At 37.2% G+C, this 15,514-nt stretch overlaps 1 protein-coding gene across 6 annotated transcripts in view; it reads left to right on the forward strand.

The window, feature by feature from the left end:
* CCNY (cyclin Y) overlaps positions 1–8,741 on the forward strand; it is a 126,410-nt gene extending 117,669 nt beyond the window's left edge. For 5 of the 6 annotated variants that reach the window (XM_042802103.1, XM_032982679.2, XM_032982681.2 and 2 more), the window contains one exon: positions 5,725–8,741. In XM_042802103.1, the coding sequence (XP_042658037.1) occupies positions 5,725–5,841 (117 nt within the window). In that variant the 3' untranslated portion in view covers positions 5,842–8,741. The remainder of the gene's footprint in view (positions 1–5,724) is intronic. The other variant, XM_032982682.2, reaches the window with a different exon arrangement.
* The last annotated feature ends 6,773 nt before the right edge of the window (positions 8,742–15,514 follow it).

The raw sequence follows: 15,514 nt of genomic DNA on the forward strand, positions 1-15,514 counted from the left end.
AGTTGAATATATACGGGAATTTGGAATTTTTGCATTATTTCTTTCTTCTCCAGCCTCTTCCCTTATATTCCCATGGGGCATTAGAATATCATATGCCCCAATTTTCAAAACTGTTTTGTTTGTGCTTTGGTTATTCATGGATGTGGGGACAATTTTTTGGCCTGATTTGCTTCATAACTTGTTCTGCTTTCCATTTATTTTTCAGTTCCAGTTGTCTGAATTGGTTCTTTAAAAGTACCCACAAGTTTTACTATGACTCTGTTCACAGTCTGGGTTTGTGTGTTCATTTGGCTTCTTAAAACTGATTATCCACCTTAAAGGACAGAATATTAAAAAGTATTGCTGAAAATAACTATTCCATGTGCCTGTTATCTGCTACTTCTCCACTTCACGTGGATCCAAGTCTGTTATCTCCCATGGCATTTTTCACAGTAATAAAAAATCAGAAATGAGCACACATCTTCAGTGAATAAATCATGAATGCTTATGAGACCTGAATATACCATGTGCTTTCTAGCACTATGTTGGATAGTCTGGACCTGTGAAATGCAGGGCACTATGAATTCACACAGACACAGGAGGAATTTAAAGTCATCAGACAAGTGTGTGCACTTTGCAAGGCTAGAATCTATTTTTCCTGAGCTTTCTGATACGAAGTTTTTCAAATAAGGACATTATTGCATGACTCTGTACACATTTTGATACTAATTTTGAAATGTGTTGTTAGATGCTAATTGCTTTAACATCACACGTCTGCATTTATATAACAGCTTTGCACTGGAGATTGCCTGTGGGTTATAGTGAGTTTTGCATGTTCTGAAACTCCTAGTGCTCCTGTAAAGCAGGCAGGCAGCACTATACATGTTTTTGTCGGGAGAATTGGTGCGTGGGAAGGTTAATTGACTTGTTTGTGACTGTAATGGGAACAGAAAGTGGTGGAGAAAGAATCAAAGCAGATTTCACTAAAGTTGTATTTTCAAAGTCAAATTTTTAAAAAATTCAAATTCATTGGGATTGTAATTTTAAATGAAAAGAGGTGGTTTACTAAGTTATTAGATGGCAGGTCTTGATAATAAGTGCTATTACACGTGTTAAAACTGAGTGGATTACTTTTTGAAGATAACTGAGTACACCATGTCTCCCAACATTATCAGTCTATATCACACATAATGTATAACAGTGGGTAGCAAATTAAAGTAACAAGGATAGCTCCTAAAACCTTAGAAGAAAAGAAAATAGGAAATTATGTAAATATCCAGAGAATACTGGTGGTTCTTCTGTACTAACTAAAGAGAAGGCATATTTAGAGAGAAATAATGGAATATTTTTTCCAATGAATACACATTATTTAAAGTTTTCCTGTGTTGGGGATGCTTAGTGCTGCTAGCAGAAGTTGGCTGTAAAGTAACCCTGCTAGCCAAAGAGGATGTCTTCAGGAAAGAGGAAGAATATCTGCTGTGAAACCTACTTGGTCTACCAGCTCGTTGCCTCTGTTCTGTGGCCAGAAAGAAGGAACATGATGGGAACTGACTTGTTCTCTGGCAATACTTGGTTGTCATTAGTGTGCCCTTGGAACTAGTTGACAGCATAATTTATAGCCTAGTTCCTTGAGCACAGTTAAGCACTTCGCTTGCCAAGAGTTATCAAAATGCATTTGCAGCACTTTTCTAGGTCTCTCATGTGCTGTTCAGCCCAGAGTTCTCTGTTTTTAAAACAGTTGCCTGGATTGTCAAGTGGAGTAGATATAGTACCACGCAGGCTGTGATATTTTTGATATTGAGAGAAAAGCTGCAGTCTGTGATGAAAGACAGCAGACTGATAGCAAATGTACATATGCTGTGGAAGGATTTGCCTTGCCTGGTAAACTGAAAGGACCTTGCCCAGTCCTAAAATATAAACCAACTTACTCACTGACAAATGAGATCATGAAAGGTCTTGCACAGAAAGATGGCTATATTATAACACAATTTTTCTACATTTGCATTTTCAAGCTATTTTATATATCTGAAGCAGGAGTATTAGATCTGGCATGGCAGAATCTGCCTTGCTATTTCTGCAAATATCATGAGGTTGTTATACCTGTGATTAAAAGAAAACACACAGGAAGACCAAGGGTAAGGCTAGTAAATACTGTTCTGCATCAAATGGAAATGCTGGACAAGATCCATCAGCATAGAGGTGTTAGAAGAGGTTATAGTACTTGTTAAAAATTACATTGTTTTCTGGAGCATCTGGAGCGGATGTTTTTCCTTATATAACGTTCCCACAATTGTCACTTAAGAAGCAGCTTTGTCTTCTAAATGACTAAATGAAAGTAGTTTTTTCTTGCTTTTCATCAGCCTGTGGCCAAAAAGTGTCCTAAATTTGTTATACCAGTCCACCTAGTAGCCAGAAACCATTTTTATGAGACCTCTCTCTTTTTCCCATTGTGTGGAATCATGCGAGTTAAAAATGGCAAATAACCTTTCATTAGATCATCCGGTCTGTCCACCTGCTGATGCTGTTTGTTCCAACTAGCATATGTTGTAGTGTGTTTATTCCTTCCTTTTAATTATGTCAAATGTCAAGGCTTCCTTTGCTTCTCCTGAGAACTATTTTTTAATATGGGAAATTTTTCTGCCAAGAAGGTTGTTGGATATCCAACATTAATCCACTATTTTCTAATTTACTACTTTCGCACCTGGTTATTCTCCCATGTACTGAGATAAACATGAGTCAAATTCTGCTCCTTGGGGTAAATCCACAAAATGTGCCTACCTTGTTTCTGCTTGTGATCTTGGCACTGTGCTTGATTCAAGGCTAGATTTTGTAAGATCATTTGTTAGTGTACTCCCAGTTTAACTGACTGTATGTTGCCTGTGCTTTTTATTGTTGGGATAGTTCTTGGGCACACAGTTCAAGTCCTTTGAACTACATGCTATGTTTTCTTGACCCTAAAGAAGTACAGTCCCATAGATCAAACAGGCAACACAGAGGAGAAAAATGTGTAAGTTACAAGTAGAGAAGCGTCTTTATATCCCTCCAGCTTCCCACTGTCGCAGTGACTGATTGCAATCCTGCGTGTTTTGTATGTTCAGAACCCTCTTAGCCAAGAAGCAAAGGGAGGGCAAAACTCCCCTGCTCTTTTATCAGGAGTGACTGGTTGCTCTTCTTTTCATTCTCCATAAATTAAGGAGAACTCCCATCATCACAACTTCTAGTTGTTCTAGTGATATTTTTTTAACGTTTTCCTTATATATAACCCTTCCAGACTGTCCCTGCTAAGTTCTCTTTGGTTTGTCCATTTTCTGGGGACACTCACAGGTGTGTGCCTTTGCTTCATGGCTGGGAATGCACAACAGCCAGCCCTGCTGCTTTCCTACCCTGCTCAAACACATGTATGCAGCCAAAATTTATTCTACTGCTGCCTTCCCCCTCATTTCTCCTTACCTGCCCCCTTCACTAGTGACAAAGTCTCATCTAGAATCATATAACTCAACAGAGAAACTGACTTTTAGTTATGTATGCATATATATAACAGAAGAATATATATGTGTGCATTTTTCCAGCTGATCACAGATATCACAATCAAGTCCAACAAAATTTCACGATTCAATAGTGTTGCTGTTTTTAAGAATATTTTTATTTCATGTGAGAAACAGTTCCTTGCAGCTGTCAAAAATTAGTTTCTTTTTCTTGCAATAAAAGCAACAGAAGTATCGGATGACAGGTGGTTATAAGCTATTTGGATTTATTTTAACTGAAGGACAATAATAAATATTTACAATTTTCTGCTTTTGTCTTGTTTCCCCATATGTTGTGCTAAAGTTGACTGACTAACTTGCCAAATAGGCTCCAAATGTCACTTCTGTAAATTATTTGCAAATGAAGAGGCATCTTTAGATACAGGATTGCTTTAAACCACAGTCAGTGTGTTTCTTATGCATATGATTAATCACCAGAGGCTAGAGATGCCAAATATTAAGTGCCACTTCCAAGCAAAATTTCATTTTGTCTGACGAAGTGCCAGAAGAGAAATTTTTCTATGAAGCAGGCAATCTTGAAGTGATTACCTTCTCTGGCTGTTTGATGGCTAAGGTAATAGCCTGATTTGACCACTGAAAGAAGCCGAGCTCCAGCTCAGTACACCTATTTGCCAAGCCATGCCTTGGCACGTTATTTCATGATTAAACATTTTTCATCTTTGGATTTTAAATCCGGTTGAATTGCATAAACTTTCTTAGTCCATTGAGTTCCCGGTTAAATTAAATGAAATGTCATTAAGCATTTTTAAGTGAGTTAAGTTATGGTCTACTAAGTAACAAGAGTATTTGTATTATTTTATTCTGTTGTTCCTTTCATGTGCACCAAGAAAGAAAACTGTTCAAGAATGTTCTTAACAAAAGGAAATTCAGTTTCCAACTAAAAAGTCACAACTGGTTTCTTGGTGGTGGTAGTTAGTTTTGTGTTGATTTTATTTTTTTTAATTTAACCATGTTATGTGGCTGGTTTCACAAAAGTGTTAGGTGAACTTCCTCTCAGATATACAAGTTTTGTGCTTCTGTCATACCCGCCTCTGTTCTTTGCAGGACTATTAAAATTAAAGAACTCTTCACTGCTACAACTAGAAGTAAAGATCAAGAAAGAAAATTATGATCAGTGGAGTCACGCTGTTTATTTCTATTGCCTTGTTTTATAATCAAACACTTGTACTGGTATTGTTTGTACAGTACTTTTCAATAAACATCCTATCATAAGACACCACTTAAAAGCGTTCCTGAGTAAATAAAAATACTGTTTATGTTCATCTTACTTTTTGATTTGACCTTGAGTACTCCTTGCAGTGAGCTTTCTCTGCAGTTCTGCATATTTGATCGCCAGGGTTAATATCCCTATTGATGCCAACCACAGCCTGTCCCAAGCACATGAACTCTAATAGACATGCCATTTTAGGACACAGTATATCTGTGAATATGAAGTCCATAATAAAGACTTGTTTTAAACTTGGCTAAAAACAGTAGAAGAAACATAAAACGTTAACTCCCATGTAGTATAATAGGAGTCGACATTTGGATAATGTTTGTCTTTCTTTAAAAGGGTTTTAACATTTCTGTGTATCTTTAATGCATATTAAATTATTCTGAATATGAGTTATGTTTCCCACTGGCACCATATAAGATAGCCTGATCACGTAGAAATCACCATCTCCTTCTGAAAGGCAAGTAAACATCAGCTCTGTAAGCAAAGCAGGGCGAGTATTCTGCCAGACCATTTATCATTAGAGAAAAATATAATTACTACAAGACTTTTTAGGAAATAAAAACATTAAAACCCATCTCTTCATAAATTCTCCAAATATACTTACAGTTTCTAGAATTGTTTTATTAAGTTTTCCACAGTTCTTCACCAATAAAGTTCTATATTTGAGTTACCATATAGCTGTGAGTAACCATTTTCAACTACCTTTATGAGATTGGTGATGGTTAACCAGTAAAGAAAAGTCTTGGAATATGCTCATTGGGTCCTTCAGAAGTAGTTGTGGTAGGCAGTGCAACGTCAGTGTGTTTATTTCTTTTAAGATTAATGAAATGAGAAAGAGGATTTGGGGAGAAGCTCTTCACATGTTTTGCTTAATGAAGTGACTTTGTAATTCCACCTATATGTAGAAATCTGTGTTTAGTTTTATTTTACCTGTACAACTGTGGTCTGTACAATTGAGGTTTTTTTTCTTCTTTTGTCTTGCAGGCCATTTCCCGCTTGTGTGAAGATAAATATAAGGACTTCAGGAAAGCTGCAAAGAAACGGTCAGTCAGTGCTGACAATCTGACTGTGGTTAGATGGTCCCCTGCTATTATCTCCTAACAGAGGAGACTGGAATATTCCTACGGACATACTGTTTCATCCATCCATTTTTTTGGGGAGTGGGCTGGGGGCGGGGGGCTAAAGAAAAAGACTTTTGATTTTTTTATTTTTAAATCTGTCAAGCTGCCTTTACAGTGCCTCCCCATTGTGTAGCACACAAGTAAAATACCTAGTGGAATGAGAAATGGAGAAATCGCTGTTTGGGAGAGAAGATGGGCATCAATTTTTTTCTCACTTTTGCTAACAGCTTTACCCTTTTTATGAGGAAACAGCAAATCAGGTGCTTGGAAGAAGAAACAAAAACATGAAGTAGAGGCAGAAAAATAGTTAAGAACTGTGCCATTTTCTAATATGCTGTACTTATGAAGAGAAATGGCAGCATGAGAACAAACCATATAGTCAGATGACTGGCCACTAGAGGAATGAAGTTGGGAGAGTTCCATCTTAAAGGTTTCTCAATATCTTTTTGTTGTTGTTGTTGGTTTTTTTTGCATTCCTCATTGCTGCTTCCCAGGATAAATTCTTCCCCTTGCACAGCAGCAAATGCAAAGTCTGTATTTACAGTAGCACAAGCCCCTAAATAAATAGCATTGGGTTTTTTCACTGCACTTTTCTCTGTAAGCTGTCTTATTAGCATTATTCTTCGTAATTATTATGCATATGTTATATTTCTTGTATGCCTTTTATTGTATTTCAAAAGAGAGAACTTGACCATAGTGCTGAACCAAAAGTGTGTACAGGGATCAGATCTTCGTAATTTCATCGTGTGTTTTATTTATAGTATACTTGAGTGCGTGTGCCTTCCTGAGTTCTTGGAATCATTTACTTTTCCTTAGTATAAAGATACAGTTGCTAAAGTATTCAGATGATGATGATAAGACTTGGGCCAAATCTCTGAAATTTGCAACAGATCTTGTGATCCTTTTTGCAGATTTTCATAGCATTAGATGTTTAGCAGAATTAATTTTGAGGGAGATTTTTTTTTTTTGTATGGCCTGACTAGTTCATTCCTTCACCTCCAGGTCCATTGTTGCAAGCAATATTCTCAATTTTTATATGTTTACTTTAAATCAAAGTGAGTCTGTTTGTATAAAATAAAAAATAATGAAAAAAAAAAGTTCCAGTGAGAAGGCCTGTAGAAGAGCAAAATGGAAATCTTAATAAGGTATTTGTCACAAGTAGATTCGATTTTGAAGCTAAAATACAAACCCTTGTGTTTTTCAGTGTAGGTGCTTATAGAAATTAAAAGTAACCGAACTGTGAACATAATTTCCAGCTCTGATTATTACGCTCTTCTGTTGTAGTTACAAATTCCCTCTTACTGTGGCTGTTGCCCCCTTGGAATTTGTAAGAACATTTTATAGAAAATAACTTGTCAGCACAAGTATATTTGCTTCATAATGCCCCAGGGTGATTTTTGTTTTCCTTTTTTTTTTTTTTTTTTTTTTGCGCAGTTTAGAAAGATATAGCTGGAAACTCTCAGTTCCCTGAAATCCTTTCTTTGCGACTACCACTGAAATGAATGGCAACAGACGTCCCTGATTTATGCACTACTGTGGTAAACCATAAAGATTCCATATTTGTTTTATTAAGCCCTATGGGCTTGTAGCAAACCTAGAGGCCCAGAGATGCACACTTGACTTCCAGTGTAATGCTAATCGGATGCCTCTAGGCAGAGAGGCACTGACAGGATTGAAGTAGTAATACCAAACAGTTTTCTGTTAACTTTCTAATGTGATTGTGTAGTTTGAAACATGAAGGTTTTGTCCATAAATTCTCCTGATGTCCTTTGGGCCTTCAAAATCTAATTCTCATCACTTCTTGTTGTGCCAATGCATCAGAACTGTGAGTATCCAAGTCCATTTTCCCCTTGAACATGGAATGTAAGGAAAGTCTTTATAACAATACAAATGCAAATCACAGCATTTGAAACCTCTTTACAGATAATATCAAAAGGAACATTTTCAGAGCATTTGAAATTCATCCTTTATAAGCATAAATTTAGGCTTTAAAAATATGTAAAATATTTTGATTTATCAACACTTTGCTAAACTGTTTTCCATGTAACTTGATATCAGGAATATTGGTTTTATCCATTTCTGGGTGATAGAGGTATGAACTTTGGATTATGTAAAGATCTCAATGCATCTACTATAATTTTTGTGAAGTTTATTAAACTACTTTAAAGATTGTATAGTCTATTTATTGTATGTATGTACATACAGTCTGATACTTTAAAAAGTGGATTCCGTAAAACCTGGCTCAGTCTTGTTTAGACTATTGAATATCGTTTTAGCCTTGTGCACTGGACTCTACCTCTGTATAGGAGAATTTTCCATATTCTTAATTAGTACTGATTCTGTGATTAACTTGGTTATGTTTCTTGCACTAAGAATTAAAAAAAAAAATCTGCTGTAAGTGTGGATTTTTTCTTTAGTTTAAGTTTTGCCATATGAATCCTCTACATTTAGATGGATGTTTTTTTTCCCTCATGGTTATAGAATAATTCGTTGCTTTTTCTTCTGGTTTGTTCCAGAGTTGCCAAAAAATACAGCACCTGTCCGTAAATCTTAATGAGTGTCTTTTGTTTGCAAGGTATTGTATACCATGTAATTAAAAATGAATTATTATTTAGGATTATGTTGTGTTTAGTGTAGTTTTTTCAGCATTACTGTATGGAAAATGCCGTTGCAAGGTTAGAGGATCACCTGGGATGTGAGAAGGGAGGAGAACCAAGCAGTGTTTTAATTAACAGCACAAATACATTGTGTTTTTCATTTCAGAACCTGAAACTAAATTTGCTGTAAATGTTTTCTGGATTAAGGTTTTCATTATTGCTTTGGTCACCGGCTCAGAAATTAAAAGGTGTAGGAGATGTAATAAACCTGTCCCTTCAAGCATCATTGTCTTAATGAATCATTTTTATATGTTGAGCCAGTGGGCCATTCATTCGGTCATTTACGCATTGGTAATTGGATAAATATTTGAAAAAAGTGTCTTGTAAGGGTTTTTATTCACGCATCCCTCTGCAGCCCAGAGATTTTTCCATAATTCCTCTTTCCATCTGCAGACTTGTTGATATTTCATTTTTTTGTTTATATGTCATTTTTTGTCAGTGATATATATTATTCTGACAGACACTGTTCTTTGGGACTGAGAACACTGGAGTCACATGATAAAGTGCAAAAAGAAGAAAAACGTCAAATCACCTTTTCCACCTTCCACAAACCTTATCAGTCTTTCAAATGATATATGTTTTCTATTGTTAAAAACATACAAAATCCTGTCCCATAACAGGGTAACACTATCCTTTTCAATAATTTGTATTTTTTATTTATTTATCTTTTGGGGGGGGTGGATCAGCGTATATAGCTTGGTTTCCCTTAGCTTATTTAGCTTAGTGTATCATGTAAACTAAAAACATTTATGGAGTCTTAGTTCAGGCTTTTTTTTTTTAACACCTCTTTCTCTATTTCCTAGCTTGCCTAATGCCAGGAACCTTAGACATTACCTAAAGATTAGAAGTAGCATAAACCTCATCAGAAAAGGGTGATGGTGTATTGGTGGCAGATGACATGACATCTGGTAGTGTTGGCTATATATAAAAATAGCAATATCTGGGGAGGGGATAGAGGAATTGAAAGGGCAGAACCAGAATAAAACCAAAGCCTTAACAGCTGAAGCAACAAATTATTTACAGTCATCCTTTGTTGGTAACAAACATGGCATTTTCCGATGACATGTTTAAGATACTAACTGAAGTGCTGCACATCGACTGCAGACTCACACTCCTCTCTGCTTCTTTGTGGTCTTAATAAGGAATTAGCTTGACCTGGCTTTTAGCACTTTCCTCACTTAAGCTTCAAACACATTTCTGTAATGAGAATATTAGGGTTTTTTACTTGAAGTGACAGTTTTTGGGAACATCTGCCTAGCTCTGCAGTGGAGTGCTCGCTTAGTGTCTAACAGGTTCTGAGAAAACAACTCAAATACAAACACAAACATACCTGCATGATTGTGAGCTAGTTGTGTACGGAAATGTTAGTATCTACTCCTAAAATACAGTAAGTGTCTTTCTATTTATTGTATTTCTCTTCAACTGAACTACATCTTGAAGAAACCACAGAACTAATGAGAGTTTGAGTTGCGTAAACTGAATGTAGTGGCAGAAGATATGTAGTGATCACTGTTAGGAGAAAATGCTTTAAAAAAAGAAACAAGATTTAGAAGAAAAGCTGCTGATCATAAGGAAACAAAAAGTGATAACAGACATAGATTATGATGCTGAAAATTACTGTTTTACAGTGTGTATGAAACTTCTTTTCCGGGTCCTCTTATGATAATCCACAAAAAGTGGCTGGTGAATCCCAGAACCACATCTTGCAAATGACTGAACACTGCCAAGAAAGCCATGCTTGAGTTTACTTCTGCTGCCTGAGCTGGGTCATTGGGCTTTTCCCATTAAAGAAAGAAGCAACAGGATGTCAGACTGAAGAAAGGCAGGTGACAGAGCAGTACAAGTAGACTGTATTTCGTGCATCCTTCTAGGGTGGTTGGTTTGATGCATTTTGATGTGAAAACAAAAAAAAAAAATTTCATGCCTTTTACACTGTGTGAAATGTGTTTCAGCATTATTGATGGAGACTTTTAGCTGTTACAGCTGGAGATACTCTTTGGTGATGATACACTATGTGTAGTGATATGTGATAGTATAGCTACGTTTCCCATGTCAGAATCTCTGTGAAGAGTTTGTAAAGCTCACTCAAGGTGTGGACATTATCTTTTGTGGAGATGGTAATGATCTCTACATATTGAGAGCAGCAAATAAAAACAAGATGTCAAAACTCATATTTGTGAAGTACAATTTGACAATGTACTTGCATAATTCCTCATTGTACTTACATAATTTAGTTTCAGGCATTCTTTTTTCTTTGCATCTCTGACACTTAGACTGGGGTGCTGTGGTAGCTAATGCAGTAAAACTAAAGCTAGAAAATCTTTGGAACTAGCACTGCTGCTCCCTTTGAGGTCACTGTCAGTGAAGCACACCCTCAAAAGGCAGATGAAGACTTACTCATATGACTTGAGGGCTTTACTAACCAGATCTTAGAGTAAAACACCTGCTTCACATAAGAGATTCTGTAACACACTTAAGTCTAGAGCTAATTCTTCTCTTATCTGTATATTTTCTTGCTTCGCTGCCTCTGGGTTTTCATGCCCCTTTATTTTAGACATCAGTACATATCATTCTCCATGGAAACAGTATCTTGGGAACTGGCAGCTGTGATACACTTTCTGCCTTGTATTTAAACAATACAGATCATCCTGTGACCGCATACTTCTCTTTCATCTATTTCAGGCAATCTAAGCATTCTGTGGAAAAAGGAGAGGCTAAAAAGATGGGGATTGGTGTGCTGGAAGGGTTATGAGGCATAATGAGGTGTGCATAGTTTTAAAATAAGTCTGGAAATAAAGGTGGGCAAGTGTGTTTGTATCTTCTGTGGTGTTAAAGTATCATCAATGCCTTCTGGTATTAAGTAGCATGGTGATGTTAAATTTCTTCGGCAAGGAGTTTGAGGGATAATTACCTCCCTTCAATGGGACAGGTTATGCAGATTGTATTGCCATAAATCTTAGGAAGAGGAAGACCAAGTTGTACTGAACAAAATGGCACAGAAGCAACACATAAAATACATACACCAAACAATCTTGAATGTCATGAGTTAAAATTTCAAGACTATCATGGTGTTGACACAGTCTGGCAGTGTTTGGAAAGTATTGGTAGTCAGCTTGCTTACATAATTATATCCTGTTCCTTTTGTGGCCTTAAAGTAAAAGGTCATTCTCTATATGCAAAAGCTTAGCAGACTTTATTACATACTAGCATATTATCAACAATATTTAGAGGTAGACTTTAGCAAAAAAAAAAAAAAAAAAAAAAGAAAAAGAAAAGTAGAAGAGCTCCTGTTAAGAGCAAAAGCTGCCAAGGGTAATTTAGTGGTGCTCTGGAGCTTCATCAGTATGAATATTGGGTAAAGATCGTCTCCTGCTTGTGACACTTCCCACTACATGTCAGGGAGACTTTTGAAGTCACAGGGTGAGAGGGTGAGAAGAATTGCAGACAATCCCTCTTGCCCACCCCCCTCCAAAAAAAAATCCCAACCCCAAGTCCGTTGTTGTAGTTATAGTAATTCTGTCTTAACACTAGCAGAATTGTGAACAGAGATGGAAAATTATCTTCCAACTTCTTTAGTTGCTTTTCACAAAAGTGAAAATAGTTTCAATATCCAACTCACCACCTGCATTTGTAATGTTAAATGTTTAACTTACTTATTACTGCCAACAAGTAGGCACCTTACATTTTACCATAGGAATGAGTCCACAGTTTGAATGTGTACTTTAACGGTACTTTATAGGGTGCCAATTCTAAATCTGTCTTCTAATAAACTAGAAAAATTAATCTTGTAACTGAAGAAAATAGTTGGGTATATTGTGATATTTTTGAATACTGACACGTAAACTGGTCTCATAGATCTGCTTGGATTTGAAGCTTTGCATCAATGATTTCTTCAGCTGAACAGAATTACCACAAAGCGCAAAACAGCAGTACTGACTTCATCTAGAGAAATTATGGTTGTGTCACCCTGACACCAAGCTTCAGAGAACAAAGTACTGGCCTGATTTTTCTTCTTCCCCGTGTAATAATGAGTCTACTTCTGAAGCTCAGTGAAAATATCTTCATCTAGACTATGAAATCATTGCTTTTCCATGGTGGCCTGTCATCACAGTACATCAGAAAGGCTTTATTTGTTCTGCTGTTTTGCTGGCATGTGTCAGAACAAAATTGTTCTGCTCTGAAAGCATGCAGATAGCTAAACTATTCATCAGTTAGATCTGTGTGCTCAGATATCTGATCCCCAGCTTCAACATTTTCCCTTTAACTTTTCTAAAATAATTTTCCTTCAGAAAAAGAATCCAGGACAAGAAATCTATTGTGAATTTTCTCTGAAATACATAGATTATAAATCAGCATCTGATTTTTCCATTTCAGATTTTTTTTTTTATAATTTCAAATTTGAGCTGAATTTTCCTTGACAATTTCACTATGTGTGTGTATGTGAGTATTTATTTTTGGTATTGATTGCATTAGATAAGGAATTTCTATGACAGTTGCTGATAGAAAAAGGAATTACGTCATTTGAACCTGTTATTTGCCCGTGAGGAATGCATTTGTCTGGATCCTTTGACTTACTAAGAATAGGTAAATCCAGTGATACAAGATTACAGGTTTTGGCGCTGTCCCCTTCATCTTGTAACATGAACAATTAACGTTTTACAAATTACAGTATAAATGGAAAGCTTCAGAGGTTTGGGGAGGACAGGGAACAGAAGAAAACTGGAACTTTCATATTTTTTTCAGCAGACTCTACTGTCTACCTCAGCTTTCCTTCTTCATAGTGTTCTTAAAAACATTTCAGCATCTATTGCTGAATGTACCATATTCTCCTGAGTGCAGAATTGCCCAGGATTTGAAGAGGAAAACCCCAACCCCCATCAACCCTTTTTAATTGAGTTGTCCTCCCAGGGAAGTCAGGCTGAAATGCCATATAAAATGGAAATACAGGGAAGCGGGGTAAGAGGATCTCTTGGGGCAGTGGAAAGGACCCGCAGGCTGAGCGCCAGCACCCAGGCTGAGGAAGCAGGCGAGGAGGTTGAGCTTCCCACCGCCACCGTGCCGCAGCTTCCCCACCCTCGGCCTCGCAGCTGAAATCCTGAGCTGCCGCCCGGCTCCCTCTGCGCAGTGAAAACATCTAATTCCACAGGTCCGCGCTGGTTCGTGTTGTCAGCTTACGTACGCAGTGAGTTTAAGTGGAATTGAGTCTGTACAACTAGGCAGCCCCAGCGCATCTCTAAGCTCGCGTGTATGTACAGGTATTTCTCTCTGCACGGGGCCGCAGAGACCCTCTTGCCAGGCTGGGCCTCCCTCTGTGCCCTGCCTGCCACCGCGGGCTGCCCCAGCTCCTGCCGTTTTTAAGGAGACCTAACCTGGTCTCCTCCCTGCTCTGGTAGCAGATAACATTAGCAGCAATGCTGCTTCTAGTGTTAGGTCGTTGGTAACACTGAGGTTGGAGGCTACATCAGGAATTATGAAATCTTTCTTTTGTATTTCAGAGCAGAGCGGGGTTGTTAGCCAGTGGGTTTTCTTTGGTTTATTCATCTGCACATACTGAAGCAGTGTACGTAGTGAGTTTTGTGCATTAAAAGTGAAAGCCCAGGGAAGATGGACGTCTCGTCAGGTACAATTGTGTAACAGCCAACCTGCCCCAAGAACAGAGGGAGAGCTGAACTGAACCACGCAGCTCACGTCAGGCAAAGTTACATGCTTACAGTTACTTTATCAACATCACAAGAGTTGAAGCCTCTAAACCTGGGGGATGAATCACATAATTGCTGAAGGTAGGAAGAGTAAGAGGCACATTACTTGAAGTGAAATTACCGCTGCCTACTTCTGAGCATCTCAATCTGGGTCAGGAATTCCTGAAGATCAGAAATAAGTGTCTAGGGGACTCTGCCACAAACCACTAAATGGAGCATTAGTCAACATGTAAGTAACCATAACATTAAACAATAAGTGAAAAACTTTAAGTCCTCCTGACTGTCTTCAGTGTGGACAAACAACAGTATTACTGTGGGGGGAATGCAGTTTAAACACGTCCTGAAGGTCTCATGCTGTTTTTCAAATATGTAAGATGTTATAACATTCCAAAGTTCTGTTTTTTGCAGAGAAATTAATTTGATCATTGAAGGAAAGATTAATTGTCTAGATATACATAAACATGACATAACTTCATTTGTCCTGTACATAAGAGATTACAGTTATATTCAAAAAAGCAGGTATTTGGTAATTTATAGGATAGTTTTCCCAGAAATGAAAACTGTGGGTAAATTGAGTGGGTTAAAGTACTTAAGCAACTGTTCTTTGAGGTGTTTCCTAAGACTTTTCAGATGCCCTAAATATTTTTTTTTCCTGTGAAGGGAAATGAAGGCTGCAAAAAGACAAAACAGCAAAATGTAACAAATTGGGGGAGAAAAAAATAGGGAAATTTAAACAGTTCCAGCAGTTAGGAGGCCCAATGCAGTTCACAAGGGAATATATCCATAAATATCTGTGGCCAGTTATAAGAACTAAGACAATTTTAAAATGTGTCAGGAACATAGTAATTGGTAGCAATTTTGTAGATTAGATTAAAATGGCAAAGTATCTGTCATAATGCAGAAGAGGCAAAGAGATTTAGCTAATAGTCCTGTTTTGTCTTTGCACAATGTGTTCTTGCCTTGCCAATAATGAAATTTCATTTCTATTATCCCTACTAAAAGAATTTTTAGTGGAAGCTATGTGATATCTTGGAGTGGGCAAAATCACTTTACCCAGGCGAACTGAAAAATTTTGCTGAGGCAAACCTTGGGGTGTTAGAGAAAGACTTCTTACACACTTTTATGGGTAAGGCTACCGATATATTCTGTTGAATCATATTTAAAGTATTTGCTGTATATTTTTGTGCATGTTACAACTTAGACTGTCTCCAGAAGCTGTAATGTTTCTTAGCCTCCTTCAATGGCATGAACCACATAGGATTTGAGGAATCCCTTGCTTTTCCACTCAGTTCTCCAA

Source organism: Tyto alba, unplaced genomic scaffold, assembly GCF_018691265.1.
Source record: "Tyto alba isolate M040663 unplaced genomic scaffold, T.alba_DEE_v4.0 Super-Scaffold_38, whole genome shotgun sequence".
NCBI classification, from domain to species: domain Eukaryota; kingdom Metazoa; phylum Chordata; class Aves; order Strigiformes; family Tytonidae; genus Tyto; species Tyto alba.